General features: G+C 42.1%; 1 protein-coding gene across 5 annotated transcripts in view; it reads left to right on the forward strand.

Moving 5' to 3' along the window:
* C7H10orf90 (chromosome 7 C10orf90 homolog) overlaps nucleotides 1-15,782 on the forward strand; it is a 232,990-nt gene that overhangs the window by 202,370 nt on the left and 14,838 nt on the right. For all 5 annotated transcript variants that reach the window (XM_073354067.1, XM_073354068.1, XM_073354065.1 and 2 more), the window contains exons 4-6: nucleotides 1,993-2,286; nucleotides 6,192-6,385; nucleotides 7,643-7,844. In XM_073354067.1, coding sequence (XP_073210168.1) covers nucleotides 1,993-2,286; nucleotides 6,192-6,385; nucleotides 7,643-7,844 — 690 coding nt within the window. The remainder of the gene's footprint in view (nucleotides 1-1,992; nucleotides 2,287-6,191; nucleotides 6,386-7,642; nucleotides 7,845-15,782) is intronic.

A 15,782-nucleotide genomic window follows, 5' to 3' on the forward strand; every position in this document is an offset into this window, starting at 1 on the left:
ACGTGGCACGCTCAGGGGAAGAGGCAGGGAAGAGGTGAGGCTGGGGCGGGGATTTGGGGAAGGAGTTGGAATAGGGGCAGGGAGGGGGTTGGAATGGGGGTGGAGTGGGGGCTGGGCCGGGGCAGTGCGTGGTTTGGAAACCTAAGACTACCACCTCACCCCAAACCTTCACTTATCCGTAATCTGTCAGAGGTGGGGGAGAGCCAAACATGTCCCTGATCAGTCATCTCTTACTTCGTGGCAGATTTTATTCAGGGATGGAGTGGAGGGGAAAATTAATCCTGTCATTTGTGTCTCCTCTTCAGGGAAGTATTGGGGCTGGAAAGACAGAGGGTCACATGGCCAGTATTTCTAAATGTGATTTCCACGACACATCAGTAGCTTGTTAAATGTACTTCTATTTGTTGCAGATAGAAGACAATAAAATTCCTGTCTCTTACTTTTGGCCTGAGTCAGGTTTTTCTCTCCCGTTCCTGCCCCACACCACCTAAGTCTCCAGTCTTCCTTCTCTCTCAGATTTGTTCTCCAAATACTAGATGAATCCAGGTCATTTTCATCCCCCTCAAATCCTCAGGTCCTGGGCCAACTTCCTGTTACGGATCACCAGCAGGCAATATATGCACATCACTAACAATATAAGGCCAGAACCATGCTGATGGATGCACGGCGGTGCAACTGCACACCTCACAGGAATATAGGGACCGGTTCATGGGGACTTAAAATAAATCTCACCTAACTGATCCCCTTTATATCTTTCTTTCTCTCTCTCCCTCTGATCTTGATGCCCTTTTTCCATGCTGCTGCTAATGCTTGGAATTCTTCTCTCTCCTCATTCAAATTTCTCCTCAGAGCACTCTTCTCATGTGAGATTTACACTGTTGTTCTGTAAAGTGTGTGTTTCTATACACATATATTGTTTGTCTGCTTAGACTGTAAGATCTCGGTGTCAGGGACCATTACATCCCTGAAATTTTGTACAAGACAGAACACATTGTCAGTAGTCAATAAATAATAATGCTGGACTGACTCATGCTTCTACTGCTGCTGCAACAGGCTTCTGCTACTGCAATGGCTGTGCTTCTGGCAGCAGCAGTTTGAGGTTGGAGAGCGTCAAAATGGAAAATGCACCGTATGCAAGTTACACTCTCTGCTACTGGTCCTGCTGCAGCTTTGTGTGGTGATGGAACATGGCAATTTCCCTTTAATTCTGGGACTTCCAAGGTAATAGCCCAACTATATAGGGCAGTACTGAGGCAATTAAAGTTCTGGTCCTAAACTCCTAACTACTTAGGCTATGCCAGTCATCATGGATCTCACATCTCATTATCACTACCATTGCTGCTGTGGTCCTTGCTATGACTATGCATTCAACAATCTCTCTTGAACAGTTCTGCCCAGCCCAAAAATCCATTAGCAGTGAGAGAAAGAAGCAGGAAAAAGTCAAATAGCAGCTGTGTGTGTGGAGTAGCCTTACACTGACCCCTTCCAAAATATCTCAGTAGAATATATGTGTGATTTAGATCAACAGTCTATCCGTTATGGAGAATAGCCTTTGCAATAATTTTTCTTCACAGTTTTTTTTAAGACACAGATAACATTGCATTCCAAACAATCTGCATCCCAGTGGCAGTAATGCATTGGTATTTGTATCAGATCTGAAGTTTCTAATTTATAATTGCAGGCAGTTGTATTAGGAATAAGGATAACATGCTGAAATGCAATTTATGGAACAGGGAACTGAGGAAGCTAATGATCTCACACACTGCTTTCTTATGGCTGTGGTACATCATCCCTGTTGCAAAGTTATATGGTGATGTTAATTATTATATTATTAATTAATGAATTATTAATTTGATGAAAACATTACTTGTGAAGTAGCAAACTGCATTAAAAAGAAGCTCGCAAAAATGTTGTTTTCAGTAGCTGTTAGTGTGAAATGGGCTCTTTTCCCCAGGTGCTTCTTCCATTTGCTTTTATTTCATTTTTTTATAGGAATGCAAACTTTTTCTGGAAACCGCAGGAGGCAGTACACTAAAGACAAGTACAATGCAACTGCTCCTGCTTCCCTTATGGAGCGAGCTCCCAAAGATGAATTCAGGGCTGATGTTGATGGCTCTTTGAAAGACAGAGATCCATCCAAAGGCACTTCAAAGTCCAAAGAGAGTCGAGCACAAAGCTTTCTGAAACCAAAAATCTCTGTGTCTGATTGTGTATGTGATATAAAGGCCTTATCAAAAACTGCACTGGAAGAAAATGATATCCACAGGAAAAATCAGTTCCCAAAAGGTAAGCTGTAAATCTTGTCTTGGATCTTAGGAATGCAATTTCAGTGTTCAAACCAGGTGAGACTTAAAGGTATAAGTGAAATAATACAAAGTCTATCCATAGTTGTCTAGTTTTCAAAACTGTATAAGAGTTATTTGGTGACAGGTCACTTCACATAATTGATCTGTATAAACACTGTACATTGCTGACGTCTACAGAGACCAAAAAGGAAAAGGAAAAGCCAGTGCCTTTATAAACAGATTACACACACAAATAACTACCTTAAAAATGTTACAATCGTAGAGTCAAGCACTGAAAAGGAAATGCCAGAATTCAGGTTGTCCTTGCAATCTTGATTTGGCCCCCTTGTTTTAATTACATGGTCACATACTGTTTTTTCCACAGGACCCTGGCCTCATTCAGTATGCAATCTCAGCATGGAAACACTGCCTAGAAAATTTCAGCCCAAGTAGCTGAAGTAGGAACATTGCCAGCAGATCAAGGGAAGTGATTATTTCCCTGTATTCGGCACTGGTGAGGCCACACCTGGAGTATTGTGTCCAGTTTTGGTCCCCACAGTACAGAAGAGATGTGGACAAATTGGAGAGAGTCCAGCGGAGGGCAACAAAAATGATTAGGGGGCTGGGGCACATGATTTACGAGGAGAGGCTGAGGGAACTTGGGTTATTTAGTCTGCAGAAGAGAAGAGTGAGGGGGGGATTTGATAGCCACCTTCAACTACCTGAAGGGGGGTTCCAAAGAGGAAGGAGCTAGACTGTTCTCAAGCTAGGCCGGTATCAAGCGGAGTGCCCCAAGGGTCAGTCCTGGGGCCACTTTTGTTCAACATCTTTTTTTAATGATCTGGATGATGCGATGGATTGCACCCTCAGCAAGTTCACAGATGACACTAAGCTGGTGGAAGAGGTAGATATGCTGGAGGGTAGGGATAGGGTCCAGAGTGACCTAGACAAATTGGAGGATTGGGCCAAAAGAAATCTGATGAGGTTCAACAAGGACGAGTGCAAAGTCCTGCACTTAGGACAGAAGAATCCCATGCACCGCTACAGGCTGGGGACCAACTGGCTAAGCAGCAGTTCTGCAGAAAAGGACCTGGGGATTACAGTGGACCAGAAGCTGGATATGAGTCAGGGATGTGCCCTTGTTGCCAAGAAGGCTAATGGCATATTGGGCTGCATTAGTAGGAGCATTGCCAGCAGATCGAGGGAAGTGATTAGTCCCCTCTATTCGGCACTGGTGAGGCCACATCTGGTGTATTGCATCCAGTTTTGGACCCCCCGCTACAGAAAGGATGTGGACAAACTGGAGAGAGTCTAGCGGAGGGCAACGAAAATGATTAGGGGGCTGGGCATATGACTTACAAGACGAGGTTGAGGGAACTGGGGTTATTTAGTGTGCAGAAGAGAAGAGTGAGGGGGGATTTGATAGCAGCCTTCAACTACCTGAAGCGGGGGTTCCAAAGAGGATGGAGCTCGGCTGTTCACAGTGGTGGCAGATGACAGAACAAGGAGCAATGGTCTCACGTTGCTGTGGGGGAGGTCTAGGTTGGATATTAGGAAGCATTATTTTGCTGGGAGGGAGGTAAAGCACTGGAATGGGTTACCTAAGGAGGTGGTGGAATCTCCATCCTTAGAGGTTTTTAAGGCCCAGGCTGGGATGATTTAGTTGGTGTTGGTCCTGCTTTGAGCAGGGGATTGGACGAGATGACCTCCTGAGACTCTTCCAATCCTAATATTCTATGTTTCTAAGTCTGGCAAAAGGTCTAAGAAACTGAAAACAGGGTTTTATAGTGGGAAGTGATAGGCAACCTTAACGATATGCAGCACTACATGCCATGCCTAAAATACTGCCATCTTACAGAATATATCTATGTATTTTCTGTTTTTCAAAATGTAAATACATCTTTTTCATGTCATTATATTAAAACACATATTTTCTTAGGGTTCAGTTCCCGCACAAAGGTTTTACCTGCATACACATTCATATATCTATAACTGAGATGACCCCAAGGGGCCAAAATCACCCTAGGAGAGACACCAGAGTTGAATTTGCAAAAAGAAAAGGAGTACTTGTGGCACCTTAAAGACTAACCAATTTATTTGAGCATGAGCTTTCGTGAGCTACAGCTCACTTCATCGGATGCATACAGTGGAAACGGCAGAAGACATCTCCTGCAGCAGGAGAGTGAGTTTGTGGGGGGGGGGGCAGAGGGTGAGAAAACCTGGATTTGTGCTGGAAATGGCCCAACTTGATGATCACTTTAGATAAGCTATTACCAGCAGGAGAGTGGGGTGGGAGGAGGTATTGTTTCATGGTCTCCGTGTATATAATGTCTTCTGCCGTTTCCACGGTATGCATCCGATGAAGTGAGCTGTAGCTCACGAAAGCTCATGCTCAAATAAATTGGTTAGTCTCTAAGGTGCCACAAGTACTCCTTTTCTTTTTGCGAATACAGACTAAGACGGCTGTTACTCTGAAACCTGTCAGAGTTGAATTTGGCTGTAATATCTATTGGTTTCTAAGAAATTACTCCAGGGACAATTTGGCCCAAGGCACTATGAAGAAATATACTGGTTTTGCTATGATAGTAGCAATTCAACCTATTTTTCCTTATAATTTATGACTGAATAAAACTATAGTATATAACACCTGTTTAACTGACAGAGGACACAATTTTCAAATATCAGTACCTAAAGTTAAATCTATTTTAATCCACCGACTAAAAGTGACCTGATTTTGCAGATTTGCTGAATATTCACAAATCCCATTGAAGCAATAGGCAATTAGCATCTTTGAAAATAAGACCCCTTTATTTAGGGGTTTAACTTCAGGTATATCAGTTTTAAAACTTTGCCCAAAAGAAATAAAGCAAACCACTAATATGAGAGGGGAAATGTATCAGAAACTTTTTTAAGACGTGTCAAATAATTTAGATAATTTTGATTTTTTTTTCAAGTACAGCATAATGTTTATAGTATGTCACGAGGGAAAATATTTTCAGTTTGCTGCAACCAATCAATTGAAGCAAACAGCAATGGGCTTTATTTCCAGATATAAAAATCTCAGAAATCGTACTGTTTGGCATGAGAGATGCAGTTAGTGTTGCTGTTTTAGAGCAGTGCATATGGGGATTGTTCAGAAGTTAATTTGTTAGTCTGGACTAATTTACATTTTAAATCAGAGGCATGTGAACTATTTTGAAAAGGTGTCTTTTACATTTTGGGCACAGGTCTTCTTTTGGATCTACATTATGCAGGAAATATTGATTATAAAAGAGCAATAGAGCATGATCATAAATGAGGAAAATCTTTTTAAAAGTCTGATTACATGACCTATTGGATTAAGTCCAGTTATAATGAATTGCTGTAATGTGTTTTACCTTTTCTTTATTAGCATTTCATATAATCACACCAAAATAGGCCTAATGAATGCCCAGGAACAATACAAAGAAGGAAAACCAATATATTAGAAATTAAAAAACAATACCAATTCTCATTAAAGCCTCAGTTTGGTCAGAGAGAAGTGATATGTGATTAAGTTCCATAGCAGTTTATTATTTTCCATTGTCAGTGCAATAATTTTAAACGATCTCAAAGTCTGTGAATTGCAGTGCAATAATATTGCTTCATATAAAGTCAGTGTGTTATGGAGGTATCTTGCTTTTCAGGAAGCAAACACCAAACGGATCTAAATATCAAAATGGTACATTTACACTTAATTGTGAAGACTTGCTTAATATGAAAGATACTTCTGTGTCACAGGGCAGTGACTAGCACCTATGATTAATGAGGCCTATTATTAACACCTTGGCATTCTTATTTCAGAAATTGTCCTCCATTTCTAATGATGTACGGAATCCAATCAAAAATTAACCACGCACCCTTAATGAACTTTTAAATCTCTCTAAGGTGATTACAAATTCTGTGGTTCAGTTGACAAAATAAAGGATTGTAAGAAGAGCGACAAACAAGAGACGGCCAGCAGGGTAACAACCTCTGCAGCTCACTCACCAGATGTTACTCATGAGAAACAAGAAGCATTCACACAGCCAGAAATCTGTGCTGTGCCTGAGAAAATTCCATCCAGCCTACTGTCTCTAAGGGTAAAATATCAAATGTTTTTCTACTGTTAATTCTGGGACTGATTTTTCATGAATGCTGGTTCCTTCCTGGGAACTCACCAAGGGCAGAAGTTCACCATTTGTTCTGTGTTTCTTTTTCACTTAAGTGTTTGTCACTTGCATCTGCTGTTGAATTATTCACAGGACCATCTTGTCTGACTGCAAAAGATACGCAGTACAACTGTTTGCCTCTAGAACAAATGCCATCTCCACTGCTTCAGAAGCCAATGGAGTGATGATAAGAGCTGGGAGCTCAGTGTTCATAAAGAGACAGGTTTCAGAGTAACAGCCGTGTTAGTCTGTATTCGCAAAAAGAAAAGGAGTACTTGTGGCACCTTAGAGACTAACCAATTTATTAGAGCATAAGCTTTCGTGAGCTACAGCTAGTTTCCATATGCTCTAGATCTGCTCCTCAACCCTCAATGAGCCTGGGCATAATTTACACAAATCCTATAATGACACTACTCAAGCACAACTCTTAGCAGTAATTATTAGTACATGCTAGCTGTAATGTAAATTCTTATTGGCATTCAGGAAGATGCAGTGCTTGGGCAGAGGCAGCAGCCATGGCAGGAAGGGTAACAGGGAGTGAACTCCTGCCCAGACTCCCACCAGGCCCTGAAAACTGTCTCATCTATTGCAATAAGCTACACCAGCCCCCTTTCTCCCCCATGACTCAGTCTCATTGGTTGAGCAGGGCTGCTTAGGCTATGGTGCTTCCTAAACATGTCACTGACAGCAGTTTATTTTCTTTGTGTATCATCTGTGAATGGTTTCAGAGTAACAGCCGTGTTAGTCTGTATTCGCAAAAAGAAAAGGAAGTACTCCTTTTCCATCTGTGAATGAGTTTTCAAGAAGATTTAAATATAAGGAAAGTTTGTGAGCTGCTAGTGACAAGCTGTTTCTGAGCTGTTGTTTTTTTTGAGAAACATTGAACAAAAAGTCAGAATCTTAAATCAGGATAATTTCATAAAAATCTGAAACTCAAAAACAGTTTAATACACTTACTTCAAATTTGGCAGCAATATTCCCCTTTGCCTTTAGAATAAATCTGGCAATATTCAAGCCAAATCAGTTTTCCAAGCTGAAGTTAGAGGGGAGCAAATACAAGGTTGTTACCTTAACTGTTGAGATGCATGGACTTCTCCATGATAATCCTTTACTAAATCATATTTGATGAGCATCTCAATGTTTTGTATTCCATATTCTAAAATGAAATGTTTTGACTGTTTTTTTTAGGAGGCTCTGGAAGTCCATAAACCTCAGTTTATTTCTCGTTCACAAGAACGGTTGAAAAAACTTGAACACATGGCACAACTGAGGAAAACCCAGCAGAGTGACACTCCAGAAAAGCAAGAAGGAGCTCTTCTTCCTCGCAAACTTTCCTCAGCATCCATTTCTAACAAAAAGAAGCAATATACCGTTCCTCACCCTCTCAGTGGTAAGATGAATTGTGATTGTTGCATCAACATCAGGTTTGTAACTAGATTTGAAATCTCAGCATGAATGCAGTATTTCTACATTTACTTTGGTGAGAATCAGACACAACTGTCAACACGCCAACCTCTATTCTAATGTTCTAAACAGAAGCTGTGCTAGGATGCAGAGGGAGAGAGAGAACAGTTTTAGGGACAGTTACACAGATTATTTAGGCACCTGACTCCCATTGAAATCACCCGTGGCCTTATCAAAACCTTGGAAATTAGCCAGTTATGAGGTTATACCATGGTGCTACTCAGATGCTACAGAGATGAGCACATGGGAGACAGACTGGTGGATCAATACACCTTAAAACTGGCCACTTTCCTAAGAATAAACCTGGATATGCAAGAGAAGTGGAGAGGTTCTTAGCCCTAGTGAGTAACATACTGAATTGTTTTGGTGTGTGCAGTAGCTGTACGCCTGATAAACCTCATTGCTCAGATCACAGAGGTGTCCAGATAAATGACACCAAACCACATTATGTAAAACTTTTACTTGTGGACTTTCTTAGCTTCATCATCCATGTTTTTCTTTATTAATACCATTTACAAAAGAAAAGTGTGTGCTTAAATTTCAGATTTATTTACATGGATAGCATTCCTCTTTATATTTTTAAGTTCAGTTAAATCTGCAGGCTTCTGAAACCACAGGTTTGTACCAAAAAACCAAAACAATGGAAGGCCTCATCAAACAAGTACACAATAAGAAGCTTGTCCTCAGCTATTCTGCTGACAAAGCATTAAAAAGCAAAAATGCAGTTGTTTTTCTTACATGCTAAATTAGCTAGTAGACCACATGCTTGAATGATCTCTTACTGTAGTGTTCATGCCACTGTTTTGAAAGGGACTCTGTTTTCTTTTAAAGTTATAGTTGGACCAGTATGTTGGCAGCAGTGCTCTGCGCTGGGCCAGCAGAGGCTCAGGTATGTAACCTCCAGTCCTCTGCTCCCCAGCTACTGAATACCAAACTCATTCCAGGAATGACATGCTTGATACTCAAATGGTGTGACAGGGAGGAAATTAGACGTTTCCTCCCAATTGTTTATGAATGAGAGGCCTTGGAAGAGATGGCAAGTTCTGGTTCTCCAACAAGAGGCAAAATCCTGCACTGAGAATTAGCAGGAGGTTTAATTCAAGTTTTGATGGAGTAGTGGCGAGATGAAAATCCCAGAAAGATAGTTGCAAGGTGCTCACTCGTTCAGTCCCAGATTGGCAGAAGCCTTAGGGGGATTTGACTTTCATCTGAACACAGCTGCCACTAAAGTTTTCACTTTGCAGGCCAAGTAGAAATTAGTAGATTTCCATGGCTCAGCTTTTTCTCCTCTTCCCCCGCCGTCTCTTGGTAGTTGGAGTATTGAACCTATTCTCAGACTCCTGATGCCTTAAATGCACAACAATAAAGCTTTAAAACAAAATCTAGGGTGTTCTATAGTTTTCAAGGTTATTCTATCCTCAACCCCAAGTGACATTGTTAGTGCTAATGCATTTTGGATCATTGCTTTGGGGAATCCTAATTCCTGGTGCTATTTAATGTATAGTATAATACAGTCCATTCTACCTTGGCTGTAAAACTGGTATATAGATTATTGCTTCACAGTTCAATAGATGTAAAAACAAAAGCCAAAGAATACTTTAAAAAGGTGAATAAAATTAATTCCCCAATCCAATTAATCAGGTTCATGTATTTACTTGTTGCGAAATCCTGACCCCATTGAAGTCAATGGCAAAACTCCCAGAAATTCACCCTTGGAGATTGTTATGCCATAAACCTACTGGTTTCCCAGTCCAAGGAAGGCAGGAAGGCAAGACCTGGATTTGTAATGTAAAAAACAAGAATCAATTACATGGTTGTGACTGTATGGGTTTTTGTTTGGTTGGTTGTATTTGTTTGGGGAGGCAGTATTTGGATGGTATTGGAGGGGAACATAGGATGTGGGATATCAGGTTTTTGTCATACATCTTGGAGAATAAGCAAAAAAAAAAAAAAGACACAACTCAATGTTTTCCCTTTTTTAGGTCATGTTAAAGGCCCCCAAGTCCAACTATACAGAGATTTTCTGAAATAAAAATGAAAAATTTAACCTCTTTCTCCTTGAATGATTATTAAATATTAATTTATATGCTTGTTCAATGAGAAAAACGGAATATTGAAAAACATTCATTAATGGCTCAAGTAAATGGCTGTTTCCATCTCTTATTGGTTAGTTATTAAAGATAAATGTGTCTAAAGAGGAGCTTTTGTTCCCATAACTCATCTGCCACAACTTGTTACTCATAGAAAGTCTCATTGGATTTTCTATTTGTGATATCTTGTCATTCTTATCATGACAGAAATAGTCACATATCTACCATAGTAAATTAGCGTATGAATAAATAGTAAATTTTAGATGTCTGACTAAGCATAAATATGTAGGCTACAGATAAGAAATGGTTTACTAAATTGGTAATGACCAAGTAAAACTTTTTAAAAACGACTCTGTTTACTTATTCAATTAAACACAGCCACAACAAAAAAGAGAAATTGGGAAGTATACAAATACACTGAGCATACTTAATCTGTACTGAGTTGTGACCATGGGCATTTTGAACCTTCTACTGATGGTGGCTATTAGGCAGAGCCTCCTGTCGTTAATGGTATTAGCAGTGCAGGCAGAGGCCTTTCTAGTAATAGGCAAACTTTGCAGCTGTCCAGGGGCAGCAGATTTCTGGTAGAAGCAGCACAGCAGACTGGTTTATTGGAGGAGATAGATTAGGGTGGAGTGAATTGCAGAACGATCTAACTGGTCTGTGTGGACCTGGCTGGCACTAACTAAAAGGTACCTACTGCCTGCTCATATAGTCCACAGGACTATATCAATGTGTACTAGATACCTTTTAGTTCACTGCAGCATGGTACACATAGGCCAGTTAGAGCAGTACACATTAGAGTGCTTTGCAATTCACACCCCACAGACCCTGCCTCTAGGCAGTTGCCTCCTTAGGAAATAGCTACTTAGTTTGCCTATAGCAAGAGGGGCCTCTGGGTGAGAAGTACAGGGGCTGGAAAACTGTAGCACAAAGCGGCCAGTGTGGCACTGTGTCTCTCACCTCTCCTTGATCCTATCATCTCCCCTTTCCCCTTTTTGCTTCTGGACACAAATCTGAGTACTGTTCTGTACTCAAATGTTGAAAAAAGCAGGCAGCTGTCTGGAGCTGTAAATTACCATCCATCTGGGGATGGGAAGAAAGGGAGGTTCTGATGCGCTCGAGTCAAACGGGGGAGCCTGGGACCAGGCCTTTAAATGATAGGCTAAAATGACAAAACATGCCCCCCCGGAGCTGGGGTGACCTGGAGCAGAGAGGAAAAGGGGAGTCCTGCAGCAGTCTGACTCTGGGGTATCATAGGAGACCCAATCTTGCTCCTATTGGCAGGAGAGGAGAGAGCTGCTGACTAACCCCCTTAGCTCAAAAAGAAAAGGAGTACTTGTAAGCTTTCGATGAAGTGAGCTGTAGCTCACAAAAGCTTATGCTCAAATAAATGTGTTAGTCTCTAAGGTGCCACAAGTCCTCCTTTTCTTTTTGCGGATACAGACTAACACGGCTGCTACTCTGAAACCCCTGAGCTCAGTTTAAGCTCCACAGTTTGCTACCTGTTTGCAAGCACCAAGCTCCTCATACCACTGGCTGGGAGGGACAGCGGGTCCCAGTGGAGGGGAGTAACAGGGAGCAGGGTTCCCACCAATGGCCGCAGATGCAAAAGACTAAACCCTGAGGTGGTGACACCTGTTACTCAGGAGTGATTCATTGCCTGGAGGGTAGTGGGGTGTGTGTCTGAAAATGAAGATGAATGTGTGTGCAAGTTTGTTTGTGTTCAGGCACGTGTGTGTGTGTGTAAAAGTAAATTGAAATGGTAGCACCAAATCCATCCAAAGGCAAATGCCCTGGGCAGGTTGCCAGGGGAGGTGGGGAACTGTCCCCCATGTGGACTTGGGACTCTTGCTGACTCCATACTGCCAGGGCCCCACCAATGAATATTTTATTTAAGAATAAATATTTTAATTCCTGGTGACTATGGCTGAGCACTGAATGCTGCATGAGACAGAGCCCGCCAGCTAGGAACCCGCCAGCTCCCCTTCCAGCTTTTCCACCTACCCCTTTTGCCTTGCAACTTGCCTATACTTCTCTTTCTTCCCCTGCCTCTCTCCTGTCACCTCCAGCCCCTCGTTCCTCACCTTGTGATCATTCCTTGCTCACCCATTCATCCCAGTTGGCTGGTGCTGCCAGCTCCGCAGCAGGCAAATGCTTGCACAGCACCTCATACCCCCTAGAATCAAACGTACTGCCAACCAGGCAGGCCAGTGTTCCCAAGGCATGGAGCCCAGGCTGCCAAGGGCCAACTGTGGAACAAGCAGAAAGTTAAGGCTGACTGTCATCAGAGCCTGGAAGTGTGGGCATGGCCACCAGTGTGTTGAGGGCTAGTCTGTCCCTGCCCTCAGCCTGAGCGTGAATTGGTGACCAGCTGAGCTGACTGGAGTGGGTGACTGGGGCAGGTAAGGCATCTCCAGGACCTGCCCAACTACACGGGGTATATATAGCAGGCAGAGACAAAGGGCAGGGCAAAGCAGGCTATCTGGGGGGTTGGGAGGGAAAGACCTAGGGCTACCAGGGGAAGGCGGGTGGTCCAGGAGTTGGGTGGAGGGGCTGTGCAGGGCAGTGCGTCTCAGTGCTGAATCCTGACCCCACTGAGCCTAAACCACCAGAGGGCGGGAGTGTGATCCCTGCTGGTGAACTGTTTCTCAAAGCAGGCAATAAGGGGGTCAGCCTGGCTCAAAGTCTTCAGCTCCACTGTCATTTGGCAGAGCCCCCAAATTCTGATCACTCCAGCCCTCCACTCAGTCCTAGGTCCAGTGTTGGGCAGAAATGGCTGCCTCTTTGTACCCCGCACAGGAGCATGGGCCAATTGTTCTATGTGGGAGCCGCCTGCGGTGCGTATCCCTGCTGATAAATTATAGAACAACTTGACTCAGAATTAAGTACACTTGTGCTGAAGGGCTAAGCCAGCTGTACGCTCCCGAGCATGGGAGAGGAGCCTCTCAGTGAGACCGCATTGGTAACAAATGACTACGGAGTGCAGGCTGCACTGGTAACAAATGGCCCCAGATTCCAGCAGCCTGTCGGAGTGCATTTGTGTGTGTGTGTGCACACGCGTGCATGCCTGGTTCCATTCCACACTTCTGTTCCATGGCTGTGCTGCAATAAGATTTGATAGTCTGCGGTAGGCAGAGGAGCAGCACACTGAAGTTTTGCTTAGTGCATCAGCTTGTCTTGAGTAGCCTTTGAGTGCAGGATCCTTATTTAGAAGGTTGTGGAAGAGTTATTGCCCTGCATTAATACTATATAACCTAGCAGATGTATATGAAAGTTTAAAGGTTTGCTTTTAAAACAATTTGAGGCTTTTTAAAGATATTTAATACAATATTAAAATAGAATGGAGATGGATCCATAGGCTGCTTTGGGGATTTCAACCAATTCACATTCATTTTAGTGGGAAATGGCATCTGTATCCCCTAGGTAGCTTCAGAAATCCCAGCTGTAGTCTCCAACACAGTTCTCTCATGCTACTAGTACAGTGTGCTCAAATGATGTCACTTTGCAACAGAATGCCTGGAAGTCAGTCAGTTCAGAAAAGGTGACATCGTATGACTAATACATAAAGCTGGCTTTCCCCTTTACGTGCTCATGAGCCTGAGGCCAACCCAAAATGCAAGCTGCTCAGATAACACTAAGTCATCTTAGTTACCTGCAAAGCATCATGCAGAAATCTGATCCTACGTAAAGAATAATATACCCTAGCAATGGGAATATTTATTGTGAACTTAGGTCTTGACAGGTAAGTAAGGGAAGAAAAATTTTCCAATTATTTTGTATTAAAATGTAAGTGTGCTTGTTTCAGATTGTAAACTCATTTTAGGGTTGTAAGCTCATTGGGGGCAAGGATGGTCATTTACTATATCTTTGTATGGTTTCAGAGTGGTAGCTCTGTTAGTCTGTATCAGCAAAAACAACGAGGAGTCCTTGTGGTACCTTAGAGACTAACAAATTTATTTGGGCATAAGCTTTCGTGGGCTAGAACCCACTTCATTCGGTGCCACAAGGACTCCTCGTTGTTACATCTTTGTATGGCCCCCGCCACCATAGGAACCTAACCTGCTTTGAGGCCTCTCTGCACTATCACAATATAACTGTTAGTTTATTATTTATTATTATTACTTGTTATTTATGGGCCATATTTTCAAAAGTGCTAAGTTCTTTGAAAGTCTGATTCTGTGGGAGAGATTTTAAAAGGCAAAAATGACAATTATGTGCCCAATGGTCATTAAAAGTTAATGGGAATTGTGCACTTAACTGAGATTTTGACTTCAAAAATTTCTTAGTCTAATCTGATATATTCTGTTAAAAAGCTGGGACGTTAAAGTGTTTTTTTGTTTGTCTTTTTTTTTTTTTTTTTAACAAATGCACTGAATTTCCTTTTTAGTGCACAAGTCCTTTGGACGGCTGCTCCTTTCTTTTATATTAGCACTGGCTGCTCCATTAGGTTTGCAAAGGCAGTAGCCTTGTAACCTCACTTCCATTCTCTCTGCTGATCTAAAAGGAATGCTACAGCCTTTAAGCTTCTTCTCCCCGTATCACTGGAGATGAGAATGAATATCCTGCTGCAAAAATTCCAGACCTTGGTATACCTGAACTGTGAAACAGGTTAAATTAGTATCCATGCAAGTGTTCATTACCCTGAAGTCCACAGGGCACTTAGCAAGGGCAGTGCCATTATCAAACACTAAGAACTATTGGAATAAAGAAAATAACATGGCAAGGGTTAAACAGCTAATTCTTAACCTCTAAACTAGCATCTTCTGGGGCCATTTTCGCAACAGCTAAGGGAAAACTGCAGGGACTCTGCCAAATCCAGCTTGTCCGCACGTTTCTTGGTCTCTGGGGAACAGTATGTTCTTTCAAAACAATAGACATAAAAACAGCATTAGAAAAACAGAGAACCCTAGAGAATAGAATGATGAGATGGAAACCAGGTTAAAGCATATACTGTATTTTTTTAATAGGGTCCATAGGCTTCAGAGTATGGTCTTTTGATTGCCTCTTTAGTCTGAGAATGATGATTTACACTCTTTCCTCCTTTCCTGGGGTCTTTGTAACCATGTCAAACACACAGCTTCTTTTCAGCATATCATCAATGGTAATTCATGCATTTGCCAGCAACAGTTTTTGTAAGGGCAACTTGACTAGCAGGCATGACTTCCACTGGCCAGGACATAAGTGACCCCGGGGATAGGTTCTGAAACTCTCTCTGGCTGGGCAGCACAGCATCCTTATTATACTCCTGGGCTACTTACAGTGAGTAAACTTGCAGGTGTTACCCTATGACTGGAGAATTGTTAGCATAGTTCCTATTTTTAAGAAAGGGGGAAAAGTGATGCGGGAAATTACAGGCCTGTTAGTTTGCTCTCGGTTGTATGCAAGGTTTTGGAACAAATTTTGAAAGAGAAAGTAGTTAAGGACATAGAGGTAATTGGGAAAAAATACATCATCATTTTACAAAAGGTAGATGATGCCAGACCAACCTAACCACCTCCTTTGAGATAACTGATTCTTTTTTAGACAAAGGAAATGCAGTAGGTCTAATCTACCTGGATTTCAGTAAGGCATTTGATACAGTTCTGCATGGGAAATTATTAGTGAAATTGGAGAAGATGAGGATTAATAGGAGAATTGAAAGGTGGATAAGGAACTGGTTAAAGGGGAGACTACAACGGGTCCTATTGAAAGGTGAACTGTCATGCTGTAGTAGAATTCCACAAGGATTTGTCTTGGGATCAACCTTATTTAACATTTTTATTAATGACCTT

This window comes from Lepidochelys kempii, chromosome 7, assembly GCF_965140265.1.
Source record: "Lepidochelys kempii isolate rLepKem1 chromosome 7, rLepKem1.hap2, whole genome shotgun sequence".
Classification (NCBI taxonomy): Eukaryota; Metazoa; Chordata; order Testudines; family Cheloniidae; genus Lepidochelys; species Lepidochelys kempii.